At 40.0% G+C, this 26154-nt stretch overlaps 1 protein-coding gene across 1 annotated transcript in view; it reads right to left on the bottom strand.

The window, feature by feature from the left end:
• The window catches only part of RELN (reelin), a 240218-nt gene that overhangs the window by 197173 nt on the left and 16891 nt on the right, over positions 1-26154 (bottom strand). Inside the window, exon 3 of the mRNA XM_005423559.1 lies at positions 4590-4725. Coding sequence (XP_005423616.1) covers positions 4590-4725 — 136 coding nt within the window. The remainder of the gene's footprint in view (positions 1-4589; positions 4726-26154) is intronic.

The following is a 26154-nucleotide window of genomic DNA, read 5'->3' as shown; positions in this document are numbered from 1 at the left end:
TTACTAGCTTATTGGACTCTGCCTACGGACTCAGGCAGACAGCTTTACAGAAGTCCAGTCTTCCATTAATAGAAGTTATAGTGGATATATAGACACAATCATATTTATTAAACACCTGTTAAGTGACTAAAATGCTTACACAAGAAAAATATTTATTTTTCTAGGTACATTCTACAGCCTGCAATTCTATTTAATACAATTGCTGGAACTTCTGCAATAAACCCTGCTGGTGGTCAAAACAAAATATGCTTTTTCTATTTAGGTCAGCTTTATCACTTTTGCAAACTAGTAAGTTAAGCCTTCTATAAAACAACAGGCTTAACATCCTAAGATGCAGCCCAGCATGCCACCCTGCTTAACAGCCATTATTATCCCTGCTGTCAGGCTGAGCTTTAACTAGGTTAGTGTGAGCTTAGAGCAGAAATTACAAACCACCAAACCTAGCTGAAGGATTATGAAGATAATATTTTACAAATTTGCACACAATCAGAGAAATTACTTGTTAGCATAAAGGAGGACCTACTATTTTGTGGTGGTAAAGAGCATTTACAGATCCTGGCAATTTGCTTGGGAGGCCCTGTGCTCAATACCTGTTCAACACAGTCCTAAGTTATTGCTAAGAAAACCATTCTCTAATAAATGATGCATTTTAGCTTTCATTTCCTCAGCTCAGCTGGCAGTATCTATGGTGAAAACACACTAAAGGGTCACACTAAGATGTACTACAGGAACACCAACAGCACTCAGTGCCTCTCTTAGAAGTGTATTTCATAGAAAGGTACTTTTAATATTCATTCAGTAGCCAGAATAAGGTACTTTAAGGAAAAAAACCCAACAGTGTTAAAATAAATTTGCACACAACTAATGTGAAAAAATGGCTATTGCCTCATTTTGCACAGAAACAGGTTGGCTCCAGCCACCTTCCCCCATGGAGCACAGGGCTCTACAGTATCCCTTTTCCTGATGAAACTGGGGAGAAGGCTTGTTGAGCGAAACACTGAGCCAAGGAAAGATGCAAATCTCCATCAGGTAACATTACATTTAGGGCCAGCAGTGGCACAGCACTGTGTGCAATGGAAACAACTGGGCTACATCAAACTGCAGAGATTAGGAATATTCCAGTGGGGTTGGAAAGAAACTGAGTGCTGTGCTAGCAAGTTGGTGTGAACCCCAATTTGCTGCACCCCTGCACCTCACATACACAGAAATAAGGCCATTTTCCTTGCAGAGCTGTGCCCCACATCCCTCCCCACAGCATCCCTTCCTGCAGCACAGCAATACCCTCGTGTGTCCCTCACTGCCTGTGTCAGTAACCTGAGTGTGGCCAGGAGCCATCCTCCCGCACCATGACTGGCAAATGCAAGGACTGGCAACCGACACACTGACAACAGGAATATTGCTGGCAGTTTATAAACAAATCACGTTGTAGCAGGGAGGATTGTTGTTGGGAATGTCCAAATTTACAGGTATAAATGCTCTGTCAGGCTGATTTTTATGAAAGTTAGTATCTTAAAATCTCAACCCCTTCATCATGTTTGTTTGCTTACCAATGGATACAGGAGCTACAAGGAAGAACAGGCTGACAGCATCACTGCACAAATCTCGTGCCTTAGGGCTCCTGTCTTTCAGGACTGAGCTCTAGAAGAGCACACCAAAAAGCCCAGATGAAGTGAAAGGGAATTTTGCCCATGATGGCTGCAGGGTTGAGGCTTTGTGTCACATCCACAGAATTCCACTGCTCCAGTGGAAGCCAGAACAGGTCAATAGTGTGTGCAGTTAATAAAAGCTATCTGCGCATCTATAGCAAAAGCCTGGCCTGTGAGAGATTTGCCTGGCGACCGTTGTTCAGCTCCTCCTGAGAATTGTCCAGGGAGAGGAATCAGCACTCAAAAACTGCATGTCAAAGCCAATGCTAATTAATAACCTTATTATCCATCCCCAGAGAGGTCAAAGACTAATGAGCTGATCTGAATCACAGACAAATTGGCAACACACAGTATAGGAAGCTCTTACTATAGTCTGAACTATAGTCAGAGTCTATAAATTCGTGTATCTTTTCTAAGCACTTCCAATTTATACTAAGATAAACAAATATTAAATTTATATATTAATCTATATTAAATTTAAACTTTATATTCAATTGAAAGTGTTAAGAAAACTTATTATTTGCTATAAAGGCACAAAAGGAGACAAATAAGATAAGAGTCCTCTGGAACTCTCGTACTCAGGGAACTGGGTAAGGTAGGCAGACTAACACTGTACCCCAGAAATAGCTTTGTTTACTGCAATGTGTGATTTAGTGAGCATGAGAAACACCAGCTGAGGCAAGAAAGTGTGGGCAGCTGAAGAAAAATTGAGGAGGAGGATTAGAGGTAAAACATATTTCCCCTCTTTACATTTCCTTCAACTGATGATCATGTTTACCCAGTATTCCTGCAGACAAGTGTGATCCTGGAGTAAACACCAACTCCAGAGAAGCTGAGCCTTTCCACTCTGGTCTGAACTTGTACTATGGGAAAGCAAACTGATATAACTGCATCATTTTGCTCATCCTCAAAGGCAAAACAGTATCACCCACGTAGCATCCTTATACCTCATGGGAGGCATTCTGAAAAGCCACCAAGACTGACCCAGGGACCCTGGGAGCAGCTGTGGTGCTGGGCTCTCAGTCCTGCCAGATGTAGGCTTACATCCATGCTGCAAACTACCCAGTCAACAATAAATTCAGATTTCTGCTATGCATGGCTAAGGACTTCCCTAACACAGTGGGAACACAACTTTGTTCAAAGGGTGCTAAAGGCAAAGAGGTGAATTATGACTTAAACAGGAAATTACAGGTTTGATTTCCAAAACTGTTCAGTGCTGGTCTAACTCTGCTACCACTGAAGCCAGTGTTGAACCTTCCATGGATTTCAAGATAGACAAGCATTCATTGCCTTAGAAAATATTCTTTTAATTTCACTTGTATGAGAGTCAGCATTCATAATAGTATTTGTATTTCTGCAGAGTTATTTGTCAGGTCTTCTTCAACAGTGGCAAACATGAACCAAAAATCCAATACAAAACCATGGAAAAAAATCACCCACAGGAAAATGAATGACTGGTTAGAAATTGACCTCAAAACTCACATTGGAGAGTCATATTTCATAACAAATACATTCACAGTCACTCTGCAAGTTAGGACCAAAAATTCAACAAATATTTCTTGAATAGCAGGAAAACAGAATAATTCAAGAAAGAGAGTAAGCAAGAGTGAAACAGAGAAGATGTACAGGCAGCTCAAACAAACTTTAGCTGCTTCAACTTTGCCAAAAAAAGAAAACCTTTTTAGAAAGACGTTAAAGGTTGTGTAAACCCCATAGCTGACAGATTTCCTCAAGGTATGTACAACTGTTGTATACACAATAAATACACTCTGACAATTTAGCTACCAACCATCAAAACTATTATTTCCCAATTTACTGATAGATGTTTAGAAGAGAGCGCTAGAAATAAAAATGTCTTGACATTGTCATCGCAGCTAATAAATAATGTATCCTGAGAGTATAGGCAAAAAAGTGCATTCTGTAGGTAAGGGGAAATATCAAAGTCACAGGTAAATCCATCTACAGGTACTGTGTTCACCATCAGCAACTTATGTAGTCAAAGTTAGTAGCTCATTTTTATTTTTTACAAAAGTCAAACAACTCGATTATGGGGAGCACTTACCTGCTGCTTCTCAGTATAGACTGAAAGGGAATAATATTCAGAAAGGTTGTTTTGACAACAGGACAGCCACACAAACATGTCTCTGAAATATTGCAATTATTCACTTATTGAATTAGGGAACAAACTGTCTGTCTTTTTTTCTTGAAAATGTCAAACTTGAAACATTTTCTACTTTTGACAGCATTCTCAGTGTATTTTCTCTCTCAAATTTGGTCTATAAAATTCTGGGACAAATAATTCAAATTTACTTGAAGGTAAAAGACAGTAATATACATGCAAATAATTAAAGTTAAGCTATTTTGTTAGAAAATTATTTGGTGCTGAAACATCAAATGATAACTTATGTCTTTAAAACAAATTACAAAAAAAAACCCTCTTGGTCATTCTTGGTTCAGAGTGTTTAAAATTAGGAGCAGTAAATATTTGAGTATAGCTCAAACACTTGCATTTTATATTCATGCTTACAACATGAATAATATATTTGCGTGATGTTTTCACTCATATTAAATGCAACAGTTACAAGACTGTGTCAGTGCAAATGGGCCATATACTTAAAGGATCAATGATATGGTTAATTACTAAGAAGAGTCAATTTCTTTTAAATGCTAGACTTCCTACATGCTTTGAAAATAAGAAGTCCCAATATGCACAGAAACATTTCAGCCAGGAAGAACTCAATAGTCTCACTTCAAATTACAGTCTGCACCTGGCAGTGTACTCTGTTTTATTCAGACCCAGGAAGAACTCAATATTCTTACTTCAAATTACAGTCTGCACCTGGCAGTGTACTCTAACTGCTTTATTCAGTCAGTGTGAGCAGGCTGGATGGTTCCATTATCTCCAGAGAGAGTATCTGCCCACGGTTCTGTGTGTATACGTACATGAAGTTGACACAGCCCGTCCCTGCAGGTGGAGCAATCCAGACAAAGCTGAGGTTGGTGGTTGGGAGATGGCTCACATGGGATGCAACCACGCTGCACATGAACTGGTTTCCAAACTGGTGGTCAGACATAATTCCTAGGAGAAAGAGACAGAGGGAGGAAACAGTAACAAGTGTTAATGGCTCATTGCAAGGTGCTAACAGACCGAGAAATGCGTCTGCCATGCGTTTCATCACGGCAACACGGAATGAAAAAACCCCAGGAGTGTGCCATCAAATAATTAGAATTAATGCCAGTGAAAATACTGGAGCTGGCCTTTGCCTGAGCCAAGGCTGACTCTGCATTTACTGCAAGGGTCTGTGTATTTACTGCTATTAGTCTTCATGAGGCCAATACCAGAGGAATTATTTGCATTTTTGAAGGAGGAGCTGGATCACAGCTACTGTAAGTCAGTTATTCCATTACCTCATTTACACTCATTACAGATCTAAAAGAAAATAACACCTGAAGCAAAAAACCAGTTCTATATTAATGAGAAAACTGAAGCTCTTAGAGAAAGATATTCTCTATTATCTAAAAGAAATCTATTTGGGAAAAACAGATGAACTCTGGATTCACAAACTCTTCTGATCTGAAGCAAATGCAACAACCCTCCACAGTTTTACCAGTACATATTCCTTTGATTTTTATTTCTTTTTCATACATGTTTCTAATACATGAATGAATGCAAATGTCATCTATTAATCCCTCCCTCTGGAATTCACTGCAGTTCAACATTAAACAAAAAAGCTGTATTTTAAATGTAAAAACAATGTCTGACAGCAATCCTTCTCCCATTGGAGCCCTTTTGTAGTTTCCTACAAAGTAGTACAAACTTGGTTGTTTGTTTGACACCCTTTGGCTTAAAGGAAGGCAATCTTACCAGAATGGATCACTACACCTTTACTCCTACTACATGAAAGGGTAAATGATATAACTATTCTTTTAAACACAGTTATCAGAAGAGAATGCCTTGTTCCAACTTACTTCAAATATTGAACCTTCATTTCAGAAAACAGTGACACAGGCTGAAACATTGCTAATAGGATCGAAAGGAAAATGCAATGGGAGCAGGCACTACTGTGCTCCAAAAGGCCACTGTCAGCTATTTGGTGATTGCATCTCCAAGTTTATAGTGGCTGGTATTTCCCAAATTTGCTTGTTGCAATTCAAACAACAACAGAGAAATAAAGCCTGTGTCTGGTTGCAGCATACACCCACCACAGCACATGCCACAGCTGAGACAGGCACAGTACACAGAGCATCGCCATACAATTTCAGAAAGCTTCAACCCAGAGTAACACCATACCACTTCAGAACGCTTCAGGTGCCTGCCCATACAGAGCAACATCACTTCAGAAGACTGTCCTTCTATCATCACTTCAAGCATCTGCCCTTCTTGTTCTTCAGCCCAACCTTTAATCCCCTCCTGTTGATGCACTGCACCTGTGTGCCCCCTGCTCCCTTTGGTGGTTGGTCAGTGCCCCTGGGCACTCCATGGTTCATTGCTGTCAGTGCTGCTCACCTGCTTCTCACAGCTGTGCCCACTGGGGATGAGGCTCAGCCACAGCCCCATCCCAATCACCACAAACTGTACCTACAATCTCTGAGTATCAGAATCCTTTATCACTGGGTTTTTGGGAATTCTCCTGTAATGTGAATGCAGCAATTTCTTGTAAGCCCCCACCTTATGCAGAGGTAGAAGGAGTTTGCAAGTGAGAGTTTTACATCAAGGAGGGGAATAAATCCTTCCTAATGCAAGCACACTGCTCCACCACGTGTCCCCAGGGACTGGATGCCAGCAGCACCTTGCATGGAGTGGGGGCTGTCTGACAAGCAAAACACTTCACACTTTATAGACAAAAGGCAATGTCTGAAATCCTGGTCAGGATGACAGACTATAGCTCAAGGTTATGGATGTTATTTATCCTCACGGCTGTGAAATTCTAAACCAGCTTCAGGTTTTGAACGGGAGAAATGAGCCACAGTGAATTTAAGTGATCCATCCCAGGAGTGAGAGCAGGTGATGGTAGTGATGCCTGTGTCTTTTGCAAACAACCACAACCTTCTCATTCAGGGTTTTTCAGTCAGTTCCTCACTGAAAATCCACATGAGATTTTCTGTCATTCACACAGTCACAGCTCAAATCCCCAAATGAAGCTGAAGCTCACTGTGCAAGGGTAGTCACAGAGAAGGCGCAAGCTCCCCTGAATGGAGCCTCTTTTCTGGAGATCAGTAGTAGGGAAATCCAGAGAGATGGTATTTTACTGATTTTTCTTTATTGCAAGAGACTAGATCAGATGAGGTCTGGCCACTTCTTGCCATGCTGTATTGTTTTATTTGCCTTTCTTGGCTAATTGGGAGGGGTGGCAGTAACATCCTTAAGGAATCCCTCTTGCCTGATGCCCAGACTCACTGCCCTGCTCTCACTGCTGAAGTCCTACAGCAGAGCTCTGCTGGGACAGGTGTGTCCAAAAATATGCCCAGAGAGGTCCCTCCCAGAGCAAATGCTATTTAGGCAACTGCTTTGCTTTTTACAGGGTGTCAGGTGTCTGGTTTGTTCCCAAAGCCTGTCCCTGTCTCTGAAATCTGTGCTAAAGCCAGTGACTCCAGCACTGTGGGCTGGGTCTGGGGGCTGCTGCAGCTCTAGTCTCTCATCATGCCTGGCTGTGCAGTGGGAAACAGCCAGCCTCAGACTATCAGGGTAATTAAATAACAGATGCTGTCAGGGGAGAAGCAGGAACAGCCCTGCAGTTTGAAGAAATTCCCCTTTCTCCAGAGCCAGCCAAATACAAGGGAGGACAAAGGCTGCCCTAACACATCCCCCAGCCAGGGGACAGGCAGAGCAGCTTGGGAAATGTGACTGCTTCCCTCCTCGGCAGCAGCTTGTGAGTTAATGAATTCCCTAGGTTTCAGGCAGTATACTGCAAAAATGTGCCTAATACATCAAACACATACAACATCTGTGGAGAATTTCTTTTTCCTTTGATTTACAGTTTAAAAAAAGAACAATTTTGCAGCTACTAGAATAAAGTCTAAACAAGGAAAAAAACCAAGTCATTCAATTTTTTTTTCAGAAATAAGTCAATGAATAGAGCAGCAATAATTCAAATCCCAATTTTATCATTTTATCACCATGTTATCTTTATATTTATTAATAATTGATTGCTATATTATTACAATAAAAACAACCCTCCTCATCTGCTGGACCTTTACTGAGTACATCAACTCCATTTAGGATTTCAGAGCCTTCAGAACATTTAACAAGAATTAAATAATGAAACTTCAGTAGTGACAGCAATATTAAAAAACTTTTTGATGCTTAAATTCCAAGGTGAACAAAAATTGATAAAAATGCAAAAAACAATGGCAAATTCAATTGACACTAAGAACTTGCTAAATTAAGGCCAAAGAATATTATTCCACCCTTTTGCTTCCAGTCTTTTTGCAGTTCCTTATTATGGAAGGCAACTCCACCCTTCTCCTCCAGCCCCTCTCCAAACTGGTAAACTGCTTCTCAGACTGTGTGTTTGCCCATAGCAAATCAAAGTAAAAAAGTGAAAAAACATTCTGCCACAAAAAATTTAAATGGCTATGAGACAAGCCTGATTACACAGCAGCTCTAAGAACAAAACTGGATCCTGTATGTTCCTCTGACAGCTTCAGAGTGGCTCCGGTCAATATTGTGTGTAGGTATCTCCCTCACACCCTGGTGACCAGTGCAACTACATACATTCACGTCTAGTCTCACAAAGTCTCACAAGTCTCACAAAACTAATAATCTTTAGGTGAAATTTTAATATCATCCTGTATAAAACTCTATAAACACTTCAGCAAAAAATCAAGAGTTTCCATGTGACTTAGTGAATACTGAAATGCTCAAAGTTTTGTGAGAGGTACCTGTCCACAGCTCTAAAACATGCTGCATGCAAAGAAGCTGTTAGCATCTCTCTGAACCCCTTTTGCCTTGGTTTTTACAGCATGCACTCCTCATAATGGCATGCTGCAGACTTCTTTCTACATTCTCCATCCCCTAAAATTTCTGAGGCTTTACGTATGTCAGTATGATCAGTATAACCATTACAACCATTCAAATCCCAGACAAGCTTTGTGCCTGCCTACAGCACTGCCAGGACAGAAATCAGACATTCTCAGTCCCTCTCAAGAGGAAACTCAGCAGCTGTTTTTAAACTTTAAACAAAACGTGCTTAGCTCTATTCAATACACTATCTATAAGTCAATCAAAGAACTTCTATATGAAGACGTAGGTTTCAAGGGATAAAATTAATACAAGAAATGCAGGGATAGGGAAAAATATTGGAAGGAAAATCTTAGGTAAAGTTAGGTGATAAATACATAACTTCAATCTTTAAATGTTTAAAATTATTTAATTGATAATCAGAACCCCTGATTCTGATTATCAATTAGTAGGGCTGTAACAGCTAATATAGGGAAATATTTTGTTTCTTTTATAAGATGGCATACACAAAGGTGTGTGAGATGGGAAAGTGGTGGTCCACAAATGCCCAAATTCAGGTGCTGAACTCATTATTCCTTTCACTTTGTTGTGTAGCTTCTCCAAAGGCAGAACCATAGATTATAGCAGCCATTCTCCCATTTGGGCCCCTGGAAGACAAAAGATGATCTTTTCTAGTAATAGAGCTTGGGAAGCATCTAATGCAATCTAATTTTCCCAGATAAATGCAGGAAAGAGTCACATCTTTCTCTGCTTTGTAAGTCTGAGAAACATGGATCTGCAATAGCTCTGACTTTTCACTCTGTGTTATGTAACTACAAAATGTTCTGTATTACAACATGACATATCCTCCTTAGAAAATAGTTTTCTAAACCAGAACTTCATACAAGGAACTCATCTGCATTTCAAGGTCCCTTCATTATAGCTGAGGCTCAACAGAATTTCCAGTGATGAACCAGATTGCAGCTAGATACCATTTCCTATTTATTACATGAATTGAGTATGATATTAAATGAGAGAGTGAATGTTAAATACAGGTGTAAAATGAATCATCACATTTTGGCTTTGCTGCTTCTAAACTGATTATCTGCTACATGCTTCCATTTTCACAGATATGTATAAGTGAGAGCAAAATGCCAAACATAAAATATTGATGAAATTCCAAGAAGGAAAATCTCCAAGTAACAAAATAACTCTGGCATCTTCGAGAAAGCAATAATTCCTGATTAGGAGATAATACATTTGAGTCAGAAACAGACATTTTCAAATGAGATTTTGCATTATGCAAAAATAAAATACCTAGCCTTAGGAACCATCTCTTCCCTTGGGAAACAGAGCTGGAGGCTCTGTTCTCCATCCAGGCTCTAGCATCTCAAAGAGTGATCCACGAATCTGCAGGGTGAGAACAGTTCTGTCTGGTGTTACAAAGCAGGGAATATGCAAAAGTGACTGTGCCTGAAAACACCTCCTGTGCTGAATCCCATGCACAAGTGGCCAAACCAGCGTTTGCTACTTGTTTTCCCCATGCAGCACTGGGCACTTGTTCTGAGGGGATGATTTTTTTTTTTTTTTTCAAAATGGAAAGATGCTGGTAGCCTTTTTCTATTATTATTATCATCAATGAAAGTGATCACTTTGGCAGGGAGCTTATGCCCACAGTCTCTACTTTCCAGAATCACATCCTCTCAATGAAATTGAAGATCAGTTATACAGAGAGGTGCCCCCACTCTCCTGTCACATGGAAGACCACAGCACTGAGATGCAGGAGTGCTGGGACAAGTGACAGCTCTGTGGCTATTAATGAGGAGCCTGGTTCCTCAGTAAAACCCCTGTAGAGCAGGGCTCCAGGACTGTGCAGAACCAAGGTCCTCTGCAAGCTCAGGGGAGGCTGTATGCCTCTCCACATTATCTGAGGTGCAGCAGAGGCCCCAGCAGAGCTGCACTGGTGGCTGGCAAGACCTGAACTCACAGAAAGCCAAGTGGAGACCTTAAGGAACAATTTAGGATAAAATCTGAATGAATAGAGACATGAAGTGCTATTTAGAGATGGTAAAGCTGCAGCTTTCAGACCACATTTTCAGAGGTAGGAACCTCCCTTTGTCCTGTGTATCTTCAGATGTTTAAAGGACTTTTTTGAGACTTACCTGTAAACATGTAAAAATGAAATATATGTTTTCACTGAATGCTACAGAGAGTGAAATAATGCTTTAGTTTTAGTTATTGGAAGAATATTTGAGCAACACCCTTAAACAGTTATGAACCCCTCTCAGGACCCTGCAATGTAGTCTTAAAATTTTAGAACTAGTGATGGGAAGAAAATCAAATTGCTCCCTGTTTTTTGGTGGGTTTTGTCTTAAAAAAAACCCACCAAAATATTTAAGGAAAACATCAATAATCCATGTTAAAAGGGACCATTGGGGGTAAAGAAATATCTGGAGCTGGTAACTATAATTTCTAAAGCACAAATACAAATGTACAGTTGTGAGCTCATGCAGTTTTTACCCCAGCAAGGAGCCAGCTAAAGGTTTCTAAATTGCACATGCAAGTTCCTTTCAACTGGAGTAAAAGTGCAGAATGTGGCCCTACGTGAACTGCACCCACCCAGATGGAATTCGCTGTTGCCAATTGATTTCTGGGGGGAGATTTCATTCTGCTTCACAGGAAAAAACACATCTCATTTGACAGAGTGTAGCAGACTGCTAAAGCACTTGGTAGCCCTTGTGATCAATTAAGGGTCAGGATGGCTTGATAAATTATTAAAGAGTATGAAGAAAGAAAAGACCAGCAACCAACAGATACATTCTCCCACTCAGCAATATGTTATTTTTATCTTTCTTGAAGTCAGGTGTTTGTTTCATTATTATTATTGCTACTTCTTCACTATTAAATAATAAATCTTTTCACTATCTGCAATGCTGGGGGGAAAATACCATCCACATGTTAATCAGAGCACTAGGAAAAAAACAGATATGTGTAAAACAGCCTAATAAAGTCTGTCTCTAAAATCCATAAGTCCTTCTGTGGTCAGGAGAAAACCAGAGTCTGAATACAGCAACCTGATTCTTCAGAGGGTGCCACTGTGCTGAAGTGACTCACACTTGAGATAAGAAGCATGGGTTTTATAACCTTTTCCCCCCATATGTGAAATTTAAATGTATTTTCTTTATAGTTCTGAAAATAATAATTTATTGCAAGTTCACATTTGAATTACATTCCCAAATTGGGATCCAGGGAAACAGTTCAGTTTAGGGCTTTGAGGTGCTTACAGGAGAACTGCTTTATATCACATTTGTGAATATTTTCTGAAGCAAGCCCTTCACTAGAAACAGAGGTTTGCAGGAATGAACCTCTAATGAACAGATTTTTGAAAATTTGCTGTGAAAGGGAGGATATATTTTTGTGCTTAATCTCACTTTTAATGTTCTTCTTTAAGGGGATTGTTAATCAAAACTTTTGAGCACTTTTTGTTAGAACCCATTTAGGGTTACAATTTAATCTCAGGGATTTATAAGTACTGGTCTCATTAAACCTACAGGAGTTACACATATGGAAATTGTGGAGAATGGGGAGAATTGTGGAATGGGGGAAATTGTGGAAATGTGGAATTGTGGAGAATATCCCCTTTCTATAGCACAATTCCCAGGACACTGAGTGAGTCCCTTGTGTAATGTGTGATTTGGCTGCACAAGTCAGGGGAATGGGGTGGTGAGATCCTGGTCTGCAGAGTGTTGGTGGTTTCAGGCCATTGTCAGAAGGGATGAGAAGACAATTTACTGCTGAGATCTAAGTGCTCCATAGAGAGCAACACGGCACTGAGTGCTCCAAGGCAAGTAGATTTAGTAACAGTAAACAGGGACCAGCAGTAATATAAATAGAGAATGCTAATAAGTTACTGTGTTGCCGAAATATAGAAGAAGAAAAAAATCTATTTCCAAAAGCTTGAGCCAAAATCTATTTTAAATGTTTTCCTAATAGTCCCAGCATGTTTTATAATAGCAACTTATATATATTTCTTTATAGACCTGTTAGGCCAATACCTTCATTCTGTAATTTTCACAGTTTCTATTTTAGAATCAAATTCCAGTTTATTCTGTTGAAGGAAAGCAACTGTCCCTGGTTTGCATCCACTTTTTAAATTGTTACTCTATTTGACTGGTCTCATCCGTATGAGCAGTTCTCATACAACTTCCAAAAAATATAGCATTGTTCTGAATCTTTCCACTTTGCAAACATAAATCTTTGTCTCATGAGCCAAACATGAGACACTCTGCTTGATAGGGCTTATACCAGTGACAAATGTGACAAAGGGACACCTTGTTATCATACCAGACATCTGCTCCCACCAGACTCATTGTCAGAGCCAGCAGTAACCACATCCTTCTCCTTACAGCAGCGACAATTCACCAAAGCAGCACTGGAGCCCCTGGAATTGCCCTGAATTTGCTTTAGTAGAGGTGAAACTGTGAACCAGCAGCCTTAACTGGCAACACCATCCTGACCCACTCACTTAAACAGAGCCATGACCCAACCAAACCTACCTGCTGACCGGAACAAGGGACATCACATGAAACATTGCTGTGCAATAACTAGAAATTCACTGCAAGGTCAGTAAAAATGTAACTGCCTGGCACGCATCTATAAACACATGCATACTGATTGAGTATATAATGCACCTAGAAAGCACCAAGTTGGGTTTTTAAAATAAAATAATAAATAGTCTTCACCCCAGACTCAGCTGAGCTGGTCTGAGTGGTTTGCAGTGACAACATCCCCTCTTGTCTGTGTGGTCGCTGGTAACACCTCCTGGTATCCTTTTTGCTCTTCTATAGCCTAGCATGACTAATTAGAATAATGGCTTTACCTACAAAAGCCTAAATCTCTCTTTAATTTATTCAAAATGAAGTTAATGGTTTCTGGCAGCAGTCTGCCTTGTAAGGCATTTCCTCTGTTTTGATCCTTTGCCCCGCAGCCGTGTTTTGTTTGCCCTCATTGCTGTCACTGCCTCAGTCACCACAGGAGCCACTCAGCACCTCCTACCCTGGTTGCAATTGCACTGTCCCTAATTACTCCTTATATCTCTGTTATCAACACTGCTGGTGAACTCTGATGCTTTAAAATTGATAGTTTCCTCCAAGGCAAATTAAGTCAGTCAAACCAATCAATAAGGATAACTACATAATGAAACCAGAGGGACTTCCATATAAATCTTTCCAGATGGAGTATTTATCATTTGCAGACATCTCCTCCTGTTTTGGAGTGATGTTGTTATGGAAGCTATCCTGTTTTATCCCCCAATTCCTTATCTCAGATGATCTGAAAGTCAACTTGAAATCATATTGTGTTGTCTGGGTTAGCTGGGATAGAGCTGGTTTTCTTCCTAGTGTTGTGTTTTGGATTAAATATGAGAATAACATTGATAATACACTGATTTTTCAGTTGTTGCTCAGTAGTGCTGACCCTTAAGTCAAGGACTTTCAGTGTCAAATGTCTCACACTCTGCCAGGGAGCAGGTGCACCAGAAACCAGAGGACCATGGCCAGGACAGCTGACCCAGGCTGACAAAGGGATATTCCATGCCACAGGATGCCATGCCCAGTCTATAAAAAGGAGGACCTGGCCAGAAGTTGCCAATTTCTGCTCAGGGATGGAAGAGGCATTGGTCAGCGGGTGGCGAGCAATTGTATTGGCACTATTTGGTTTTTCCCCTTGGGTTTTATTCCTCTCTTTCTTTTTCGTTTTCATTATTATTACATTTTACTTTATTTCAATTATTAAACTGTTCTGATCTCAACCCATGAGCTTTACCTTTTTCTGATGCTCTTCTCATCCCAGGGAGTGGGGAGGAGGTTGGAAAGTGAAACTCACTGCAGTTGGAGTCTGGGGTAGAACTATAATGTGAACAGAAGCCCCGGGTTGTCCCTCACCAGTGTCAACTGCAACATCTCCACAGAGCTGGAGACAAGAGGCATTTTCCGTTCAGAGGAGCAGTTCTGGAGGTGCTCCAGGCCTCATGATCCCCCTTGCCACAGCTGGGCTTGCAGCAGTCTCAGCAATACCCCTACACTAGTGCGACCTATGTAAGGCCTCCTGCAGCCCCAGGGGCTCTTGCTGGGACACTGAGGTGACCTGTGACACAGCCAGTCCCACAGTCTCTGGGAGACTTTTGGGGACATCTGAGCCTCACAAAAGCCTATCTGCTCTGGAAAGATGGCATGCAGGCAGGAGAGATGCATCTGTGAGGGAAAAGCCAGCTGAGGTAATGACAGACTGTGGTTTTATCTTCGTGCATTTATACATGGCCAACCACTAACACATGTGCCATTTGTACCTACAGTGTCTGTAACACTGTGATCAGGAGCCAGGATGTTTGCCTTTCTCAGCAGCTGAAACCCATGACACAGTAGTGCTGGTCTGATACAAATTCCTCAGAATTCATAAATACAAAAACCAGAACAGTAAAGTTGCATAATGGGCACCATGGCCATTCTGAGCCTCTGCAAAGGGGTGAAGAGAGCAGAGGAATCACTGACCAAGTTGGTGGGAGGGGTAAGGGAGAAGTGGGGCTGGAAAAATGGTATTATGGATTGAATGAAGGAGTTTCAACTAAAACTGTCAGTCTCCAGGAGTTCTTTTTTGAAACCATGCTGAAATTCAATGCTGCTGGCTGAAATCCTCTAGTATCTCTGTCCAGATCAAACTAGTGTGGAAGGAAGCACAGTCCTCTACACCACCTGTATGCCCCACAGATATTCTGATATATCAGGAGAAAACCTGATTTTCCTCCTCTGAGCCCACAAATCTATTAAATTGATAGTTTTTACAGCATAAATACAGCTTTTATAGCACTGATAGCTTTTAGCAGGCATTAGGTCTGGGCTAAAGCATCCCTGGGAGGGCGAGTGTGTGCTGGGTACCAGCAGCAGGATGTGGCAGCCTAGAGGGACAGCCTGGCTGAGAGCTCATCCCTCACCAGCGCCTGGCTGACCCTAGCAGGGTGATCTCAGGCAGTCTCACCTCACTGCCACCAGACACATGCACAGGAGCAATAGAGGCAGAAGTTTTGGTATTCAGGTACTCAGTAAAGCGGGAGTGTGAAAATCAACCTGTTTCCCTGATACACATTGCTCATGCTTTCTTTCGTCTTTAAAACAGAAATATGAACTGTGATTTGCAGACTTTTGTGGTATTTTTGGAAAAAAAATTTAAAAGGAAAATGAAAAATTCCTTTTCTACAAAGACACAAAAATTTGCTTTATTTCTCTATGCATATTTAACATCTCTTTTTACAATTTACAGGACAAAACAGAAAGTCTGAAAGTTGTTCCCTTTCTCTTGTAAAATGTGCAGTAATTTATTTTGCCTGGTTTATCTTTAATAGTGCAATGGTCCAATTCTTTGCAGTTTCATGATGAACAACAATGTTGAGGGTATTACAAAGGGAAGGGCAGCACAGTCAGCAGGCTGAATTTCTGTCCACTGTAGGCAGAATGGCACCCATAAGAAGAAAACTCCTCAAAAATATATTGCAAGCTAACGAACATGAACAGCAGCAAAATTTTTCAGGAAACAAAATCTAAATACAAAGCTTTACACACTAAAAGAAGCAAAAATAATCACAGCCAGCAAGCTCAGAAAGATAGTAAATTATTTTAAAAATTAATTCCCACATTACTATTTTTACTTTAGTGACAAAAAAATCACCCATGAAAAAAAATCTGATGTATTGCTCCCTGCCATGTGGTACATATTAAGACATATATACCATAGACAAAAATTGTAACACTGCAGTTTTGTTTCTATCTGACAACACATACAGTCAGTCAAGAATCACAAGAATGCAAAGAACGAAAGGCTCCATTTAATTTCTTTGCCTGAAACTTACTTCTAGACAAAACATCATCAATCCTCAACATGCAAAAGCACTTTCAGATCAGATATAAGACAGGAAAATCAAAGCAATCTACCAAGAACAGTAACCCCTTTGTAAACTATCAGTCAATGTTAACTAAAACTCCTGGGGAAAAATACTGCAGGAAAAATACTGTAGTTATTGGAGTCTGTGTCCTCAGAAGAGCACTTTATGACTAAATGGTCAATGCTGATCTCCTGCAGTCATTTCATGTTCAATAAAGGATCTTAAAATTTATTCCTGGGGGTGCTGCCATGAAGCTGGCCCAGAGGCAGGGCAGTGTCCCCAGAATGGCACTCACTGCTCCACACTCCTGGTGCAGCTGCAGCCCCTGCTGTGCTTGCTGTCCTATGTGCTCATGGAAAACAAATTAAAACAGAATAAAATATTCACCTCTGAAGCCTAATCAAGGTTCATGTGATCACAGCCAATGTAGCAACATGCATGAAAATTAAGGATGCTACAGAAATAGGGTGCAGAGCCCTCTACCACATGACTTACAAATCAACTCATGGTTTTGCTGAAAAAAAGAAAACTTTATCCCATCCTGTGGAAATATGATGACACCACCAAAATAAGGATCATGTGTAAGAAGGTCTGAGTTGTATTTTAGAATTTGGGATGGAAATGAAAAAAATATTTGGACTCGAGATGTGGGGTGTGAGTGTGAGCAGAGCATCCCAGGTGCTCCTCTTGCATCAGCTAGACGCTTGAATTTAATCTGAATCCTTGCTTGCTTCAGTTCCATGAATGAGCACAGCTGAAAGCTTGCCTCTCCCAGCTGATGCCCCCCGCTGTGGCTCTAGTAGGATAAATGTTCCAAGATTTTACTGTGGATTTAAAAAGGGTTTAAAGAATATGCTAAGTCAAAGTAACACCCAAGGGACTTACACTAGAGAGCTGCAGTCCCATTAATGTATAAAGAGAAGGCTAAAAATGTAAAGATAAAACATGGCTCTGCTTTTTGACGTGCTAATCTGCCCTTAAAAAAATAATACCTTGAAGAGCTGCAGGTCTGCTGGGAAGTTCTCCCTTTCATTATTGTTTTGCAACAAAAATGCGTGTGTTTCACTCAGGGAGAAATCTAACATTACATCTCAAGGTCTCAAATAGATTTTTTCTTGTTCAAGGCAGATTAGCAGTTTGGCAAATGAGAAGGTTTCCTAATTTACATTAATCTCAGCCCTGCCACACATGCTAATTTAGGTGTTTTATTCTGGGACTTCCAGATACTTTGCAATTGTGACTTTGCTGTTGCACACTGTAACATCAGCTCTCACAGACATCAGTCCTTCTCCACGTGTCCATGTTTTCTAACCTGGCACTGATTTTCTTGAATGGTATCTATTGATTTATGAATGGAGATAGTGCTTCTGGATCCTGTCACTCAGTGATAAAATAGTATATAAAAGGATATACAAAAGGTAAATAAATGCTTATCAAATCTGCATAGATTAGGGAGTTTCCAATTGATCTACAACTATGGGCCAAATAAGCCAAAGAGTTTGATCTGGAAGAATGTGGCATCCCAAAACTGACTAACAGAGCATTATTTAGTGCAGTGTCCAAATAATCCTTGAGGAAGGATATTGCTTAAACTGCTTTTTAGGTAGATTGAAGCCATGTCATACAAGTGAATCCAAAGGGTGACAGAGCCATCCCAGAGAGAGGCTGAAGGCAGCACCATGGTGGCCACCCAGGGGAGAAGCTCCGTGTCTACACGTTCTCAAAGACATGGAGGATTGGGGAATGCTGTGTCCTGCTTCCCCCAAAAATATTCATGGTAGAATACTTGTGATCACTAATTGTGGCTGTAATAAATTTATGTACTCTGCACTTCTAACACTGCCTGCTCTTTATTTTGCAATTTATCTCAACATATCACTGTACTTCACTTTGAAATAACTTCCATAATTATTTTTTCACCTATTTTTTATTTAAATGTTTTGAAAATGAGCACTGCCCAACTGGAGCTGCAGGTTGTCTTGGTAATATGTCAAAAGCTCCAGGGCTGCCAGTACTGTGCATATGGGTGTATTATTTTTCTGGGGTGATAGTTACAGTTTTATTATTCCTTACACAGGTGTATGCAGTGTAGTACAAAGTACAGACAGCTCTTTGGAAATGACATCTAAGCTTCAGTTAGATGGCCATAGAGACTTAGTGATGATGGAAAGACCAAAAGCATGCAATATGATCTTCTGGCTTTTGAACGCTTCCTTTTGCCTTGTTAAATCTTAAATGATATATGGAAGAGATCCTTTAAAATATCAAATTAAGGAAATAAAGCGTTGTATCACACACAAACACTTCATGACATAAGCACATATCTGTCCAACCCATATCAATAACTTATACCACTTGAACTACCTATTTTAAGACAGATAAGTTTGGTTATGCTGAAGTCACTTTTCTGAATAATTATGCTCCTGTGATCAGCCTCAAATTAGCTTTCAGCTAATTTCAGTTTACATCAGCTACTGATAAGAATATATTAGATTGTAAAACTTATGTAAAACCTGACAAACACTTGAGCCGCTGATAACTCCCACAGGAAGTGTCCAGACCACTTGAACTTTAAACGCATAATGAGGCAGTCCTCACACAGCAAATGGTTACAGTCCTTTTATAAACAACATGGAGACATGGGTGCTTGCAATGGGCTCCACAGAAAGCTACCTATAACTTATGTCCCATTCAGTTTTCAAGAATTCCTTGATAATAAGGATTACAGAGAGCAAAAATGTAATACATGCAACAAAAAGATTGTGATCCCCACAGTCAGCCCTCCAATACAACTATTTCCAAGAAAATGAAGGAAAGAAATCTTTTTCTTGCTAGCAGGCAGCTTTTATTGTACCATCAAAAAAAGGTCTCTTGATAGAGATGAGAGCCTGTGAGCTGAAACAAATTCCCAATATTCACTGCAGATGTAGCAATCAGAATTTTAAATCTTTTTATACCTAATTCTACTCACTCTGTGCAAATGGCAATTTTCAGTGACATGTAACATGTGGATTACACCAGGAGAAACATGCCATTAGGGATAGCTATCTCAGTAAATTTAATTTACTTTCAAAGTGGGAAAAAAGGGAAGATTTACTGGAAAATTGAGAAGAACATTAATAACAAAAAGGCTGAATTGAAGAGAGGCCATGATAGATCTCTGAACGGTAGTGGGCAAGGCAGGTTGGTTTTGGTGCTCTCTGGTGTGCTTTGAAATAGTAAAGGTAACAAAAAGAGGCTATATTAGTGCAGAAAATTTGAAAATAACCTTTAAGACAAATCTTTGCTGCTGAAGGGGATCATTTTAATGTGATGTTTTATTCATAAAAAATGAATGTATGGCTACATTCAAAGCTGAGCCTGAAATGTCTCAGAGAATTTGGATGAGAAACTAATAGCTAAATGACTACATCTGTACAAGTATGGTTGTAGATGTAAGTGTGCTCCACACCAGTATAGGTCTTCTTCTTACAGGAAAAATTAATCAGCTACTACAGTATCTGATATCTTTATCCTGTTAGAATTGGATCTCTGCTAGAGAATGTACCAGTTTGATCACAGCTTCCTTCCTGGAGCTCCTGTTGTTCCATCAGTACTTATTTTTTGTGCATAAAATATCTCTTAAAATCCAGTATACCCTAGAAAATCTTATTTTAGAACTTCTGAGACTTCTGTCCAGAGGATATTTCCTGAAGGAAAGCCTTTCTTTGGTGAGATGGTCTAAGCAGGAATAGCAGTACTTTTGCTTTGAAGCTTATGCTTTTCCCATGGAGCTTTACTGAGCTCTAATGTGCATGGTCATGCAGTTCTCCCTTATAACTACTCAAAGAAAGAACATCCTATTCTTCACTGCTTTCTGAAGGGCCACCAATGGATTGTGCTACATTCAATTAAAAAATGCACCTATGCCACACATTGCAGTATATTCCAGGAGTGTTGACTGTGATTTGAAGGCTGACTTACAAACTTTTTATGCACTTTGTAAAAACTCAAACCAAACTCAACATCTGAGTTCTTGGGTTAATTTTTCATACTTTGATTTAAATAGCTTCATTTGAACAGGTAATTACTCTGGTGTCACCCTTACTTCTCCCTCACTCCCATTGTTCCATCAAACATCCTTCCCTCAACCTCTCCATCATCCCATTCTTTCTACTCTGCTTCCACACTGACCGTAGACCCCAAATGTCCCTGTCCTCAAGCAGCTCTCAAATGACAGTCCCCATGACAGGACTGCAGAACAGAGCTATCTTCATCCTCCTTCTTGAGGAGAAGTAGAGCCAAGTAAATATCAAACAGCTAATTCCAAGGCAAACCTTCAGTGTTCACAAAATCCAGCACATATTGGTCAGAGTTTTTTCCATCATCAATTTTCTCACAAAATCCAAGAGCTTCTGTACAAACCTTTCAAATCCTCATGTGACTTCTGGAAATAAAATGACCCACAAAGAATGAAAAATGTCATTTCATGACAATGTGCCATCACCAAAAGAGCACCTTTCCCTATGCTGTTCAGCCATTTGGCTGAAATCTGCAGAATTCGTTTGGCTCATGACAATTGTTGATTCTCTTTGTGTCATCCCCATTATTTGAAGAACTTGTTGTTTTCAGTGTCATCTAAACATAGCTGGCCTGTGTTGTAATTAAACTTTGATCAAGTTTTTAATGGGATCTCAGAGGAAAACAGTATTTGACTAACATGTATTATTCTGCACGTATTAATCAAATGAATTCTTTAACTGATGGAATTTCACATAATAACTACTCTTCTCCATTGTTAATTAGCAGAGCAGAAAAATAATAGAATCTGTTTTCACTGAAATAATACTTTTGTATCCAGAAATATTCTGAAACTTTTATTTTAATGTTTAACTTTGTTTCATATAGTTCCAAAATACAATTTTTAGTCTTTCCTGAGGCACTTCAATTAAAAATACAATACCCCTGTATTCAAAAGTGGTCCCAAACAATAGCAAAACATACATTTATAGCATTAAGCACTTGAATCCCTTAGGCCAGCTGTCCCTTATAAATCATCAGTAAAGAGCAATTTCATGACTATTGTCATGAAATGTTAGTCGGGATTTTCATCAGAAATCTGGAAGATCTGAAATCACCAAGTTTTACACTTCTTAATGATATAAACATTGGCCAGGTGGGAAGAAATTTTCAGGCAGGTTAGGCACATGGAACATGATAAACAGATTATTTGGTAAACTGAGCCAAGCTTAAAAACAGCAAAACAATCTCCCATCCACCCCTTTCCCCCAGTCCTGTAGGAACAAGGAAATTTGCAAGACCAAGGACCTGCAGGAGGAAGAGACTTCACCTGAGGCCTGAGGTGCCCATGGGGAAGAACCTCCCTGCCCTGCAGTACTGAAGAGGAAGGACCCATCACATCAGGACTGATGCTGGAACTGAACAAGGCAGCCCCTTCTGCTCCCTGTGCAGCAACCAGAGCCAGTGAGAAAAGGTGGCAGGTGACACCAGCAGGCAGAGAGTGGATTGAGAGCAGCCCTGAGGAGAAAGACTTGGGAGTGCTGCTGGATGAGAGGCTGAACATGACCCAGCAATGTGCACTGGCAGCCCAGAAAGCCAAATGTATCCCAGGCTGCACCAAAAGGAATGTGGGCAGCGCAGCAAGGGAGGGGATTCTGCTCCTCTGCTCCGCTCTGGTGAGACCCCACCTGCAGAGCTGCATCCACATCTGGGCTCACAACAAAAGAAGAACATGGACCTGCTGGAGAGAGTCCAGAAGAGTGCCACAAAAATTATTAATTAGAGGCATGAAACACAGTAAGGATTGTTCAGCCTGGAGAAGAGGCTCCAGGGAGACTTTATAGTGGCCCTCCAAAACCTCACAGAGGCCTACAGAGAGATGGAGAGGAATTTTTTCACAAGGGCACGTAGTGGTGGGACAAGGGGGAATGGCATCAAACAGAAAGAGAGTAGGTTTTGATTAGATATTAGGAAGAAATTCTTTGCTGTGAGGTGGTGAGGTACTAAAATAGCTTGTCCAGAGAAATTGTGGCTGCCCCATCCCTCAAAGTGTTCAAGGCCATGGATGGACTTTGAACAACCTGGTCTAGTGGAAGGTCTCCCTGCCCAAGGCAGCGGTTTGGAACCAGCTAATCTTTAAGGTTGCTTCCAATCCAAACCATTCTATGATTCTATGAACTGAGGCTACAAGAACACAAATTGCTGGGGTTCCCAATTTTAGAAGGAAGCTGAAGATTGCCAAAGTCTGGGAAAATAGTTAATCTGTCTTATACCTTCTGCTTAGATATAAAAATTATTCCTTACACCAAAAACTCAGTGTTCAATATCTATACATTATAAATTATTTATCAAATTTTAAAAGTGGTTTGATTTCAGTGGATAAGTTACCCTAATGTAAAGAAAATATCCCCTAACAAAGGACTTTTAGATTCATTTCTAAAGACAGAGCAAGAAACAGCTCCTGGAAGTTCAAAGGAGAAACATTAAAATTAGAAATCAGGCACATTTTTAAACAGAGTATGATTAATGACTGGGAAAAGAAGTACACAAAGTGGATTCTTCACTTGTTGTAGAACATGTAAGGTCATGCACTTTAGATTATAACAAGAATACTTTCAGCTATAAGCTAGAAATTACTGAGGAGGAGAAAGCTCTGTTCACATTAGTCAACCACTGTTTGAAAATAAGCTACCAGTGTGAAAAAAGACAAACACTGCCCTAGAATTCATCAGCTCAATTATTTCTAGTAACGATGGGGGAAGTATTAGTACGGGGCTGGTAAAGTACTGCTAAGACATCACTTCAATTATTGTGTGCAATTATGAACGCTTGTGTTCAAAAAAGATTAACTTAGGCTGGAGCAGCTGCAGAGAAGGACTGCTAGGATGATGAGAAGAATGTAAAATATGTCACAAAAGGGGGCAGAAAGAGCTTGTTTAGAGAGAGGATGACTGCTATCACTAAATATCACAGGGCTGCAAAGGAGCTGTTTAAACCAAAAGACAACCATAGTATAAGAACAAAGGGTTGAAACTGGACTTGAATAAATTTACTCTAATTTAGATCCTTTTTAATTACTAGGCAAATGAAGCATTGAAACAATTTTGCAATAGGAATTTAGGAGATAAATTACTATAACCAGCTTTAAGATGGAGCTTAAATCCACACACATTAAAGCTACAGCATCATTGTCACAGCTCCTGCAGCACCAGGGACCAGAGCCAAAGTGAAAGGTTCCCTCCTGGGGATGGTTCCCTGGCACCACAGGGATCATGTGCCAAAATGGCCAAACCACCCCAAACTGCAGGGCCTGCTGAAACCAACATCATGCTTAAATGGTGATCAAGCCCTGGGGTTATCTTAATAACTTGCTTTCTCTTAAAAACCAGAAAATTATATCTACCGACAAGCAGCCCTGTTTCCAGGTTTCCTGTTAATGTCAGAAATCTACTTTTAAAAACTCATCACTCATTTATTTTTTCCAAAGCAAAACTCAAATTACACTGAAAATGACATAGTTAAGCAGACATGTAGCAATGTTCGTATACAAAAAGGCAGTATTTAGATCATGCTGCCAAAAAATAAGAATTACCTGGATGTAAAAAGAATATTCACTGTTTCTCTTGCACTTTATGTGAGTAGGAAGCATTGCTTCAGCCACAAAGCCAGGTTAGCATCGACTAACAGTGGTTCAGCTTAATGTTGTCTGCCTTGTTTAAAAAACTCCTGCTGCAAGTACCTTTCTTGTTGCATGTGGAGTGATGAAACAGTGCTTAATAGCAATCTAGCTGTGGTATGGTCATACATTGTTTCCCAAAGTCCTTCTGTTTATAATAAAAGGTCATTTCATTACACTGGTTTCCTGAAACCCTTCAGATTTATTATTTGTCTTCAGGGCACAAAAAAACAAAATCTTCTGAAGACTCTAAGCTATTTCCCCTTGTATTAGAACAATTTTTAAACTACTTATGTCTTCCTACTGCTTCTTGAATGCCTGCTCTAATTAGATTGACAGCTTCTCACTTTATTATTCTGAAAGCTGTAAGAGTGCATTAAAAAAAAAAAACAACCAAACACTTCAAGAAATAAACTGCAAATAAGATGGATGGGGATTTAAAGTGCAAGTTCCCTCATGTTTAGAATTATTACTAAGTTTAATGAATTCAGTTTTAATTTAATAACAATAAAATAATTCGATATACTACTATTATAATTATTATTATTCACTTGAGCAGCATTTCTTGTTCATGTGGTTTATGTAATCTAAAAAAGCATGCCTTCAATTCTTTCCACTGAAAATATCCACTTGCCCATATCCCATTTTTTACTGGTCCAGAGTTCATGTTTTTTCCCTCTGATGCAAGTACTTGTCTTCAAGATATTTTTGGGGAGGGTGCATTTGTGAGAAATAAAGTACTAGGAATATGATGTATTTTCCTTTACTGGTAAAACAAGCAGGAATATTTTTTCAATTAAAAAAGACAATGAAAATAAACACAAAACAGGACCTTTACTGAATTTTATTATACTATGATTCAAGAAAGTGAGAACTACTTGAGTGAGTTGTAAACATCTTTTCATATTTGGGTGGGATCTTGAAAATTATTGGCATTGCTTTTGAAGATATTTATATTTCATTTATAATAAAAGACCTCGTATAAGCCCAGGAGACTCAAAATAAAGCATGCCACAAGATTACAATTGGTAGTGCTGAAGAACCAAGACCCTCTCATAACTGGTCAGCAGATGCCTCTGTTGGAAATTGCAAATGAATTCAGTTCAAAATTAAATGCTTTCTGAGTCATTCCCTGGAGACTGGAATTCAGCCTTTAAATACACATGAGAACCCATCAAATGTGAGTCAATAAAACAATGCATGAAAAGCCACTTGTCCTGGCGAGACGCTTCTACACCAGCTTTTTAGAAAGTACTTCAGAGGGTTTGCAACAGCACAAATTCCACAGCCAGCATAAAACCAGATTGTGTTAACAGTAACCTTTCCTCCTTTTTCTCACCCTGTGCCAATAGGGCGACATTAAATACAATTTCACTTAAATAAATTCACTTATTACATAAAAAAAGAAGATGCTCCATGTAATTTCAAAGCTGTGTTTAAGGATACTGTAGCTGCACTGCACTTTAGCTATTCCCAAGGCTGAACTATGAGGCTGTTTGTTACCAAAACCAGACAATGCCCTGAGTCTCAGAAGGAGCAGAGCCAGGGTGGGACTCGGCCCCAGGCAGACAATGCGGACGTGCCTGCGCATGAGTGACGAGTCTTGGCTCCTCTCACACCATGGCATGGGACATGTGTCCACCCTAAATCTCCATGTGCCACCAGCCAAAGAAAATTAACCAGTTGCAGGCTGACCTTACCCATCTGTGGGGAAAGCACAGGAAGGGCTCTTATCCAGAGTTTTATTAGCATTTTACTTAAAGGGCAAGCACGGCAGTCCGTTCCTTCTGAGCGATTTGTGAGTTTATGCTTTGGATATTAACTAAAGTAATTAATCAGCCTCCTGTGTCAGTACAGGCTGGGGGATGAACAGATGGAGAGCAGCCCTGCCAAGAAGCACTTGCGGGGGCTGAAGGGAGAAAAGCTGGACATGACAACAATGTGCACTTGCAGCCCAGAA

This window comes from Geospiza fortis, unplaced genomic scaffold (assembly GCF_000277835.1).
Source record: "Geospiza fortis unplaced genomic scaffold, GeoFor_1.0 scaffold424, whole genome shotgun sequence".
Taxonomy (NCBI): Eukaryota; Metazoa; Chordata; class Aves; order Passeriformes; family Thraupidae; genus Geospiza; species Geospiza fortis.
This window is presented reverse-complemented; position numbering and strand designations above follow the sequence as displayed.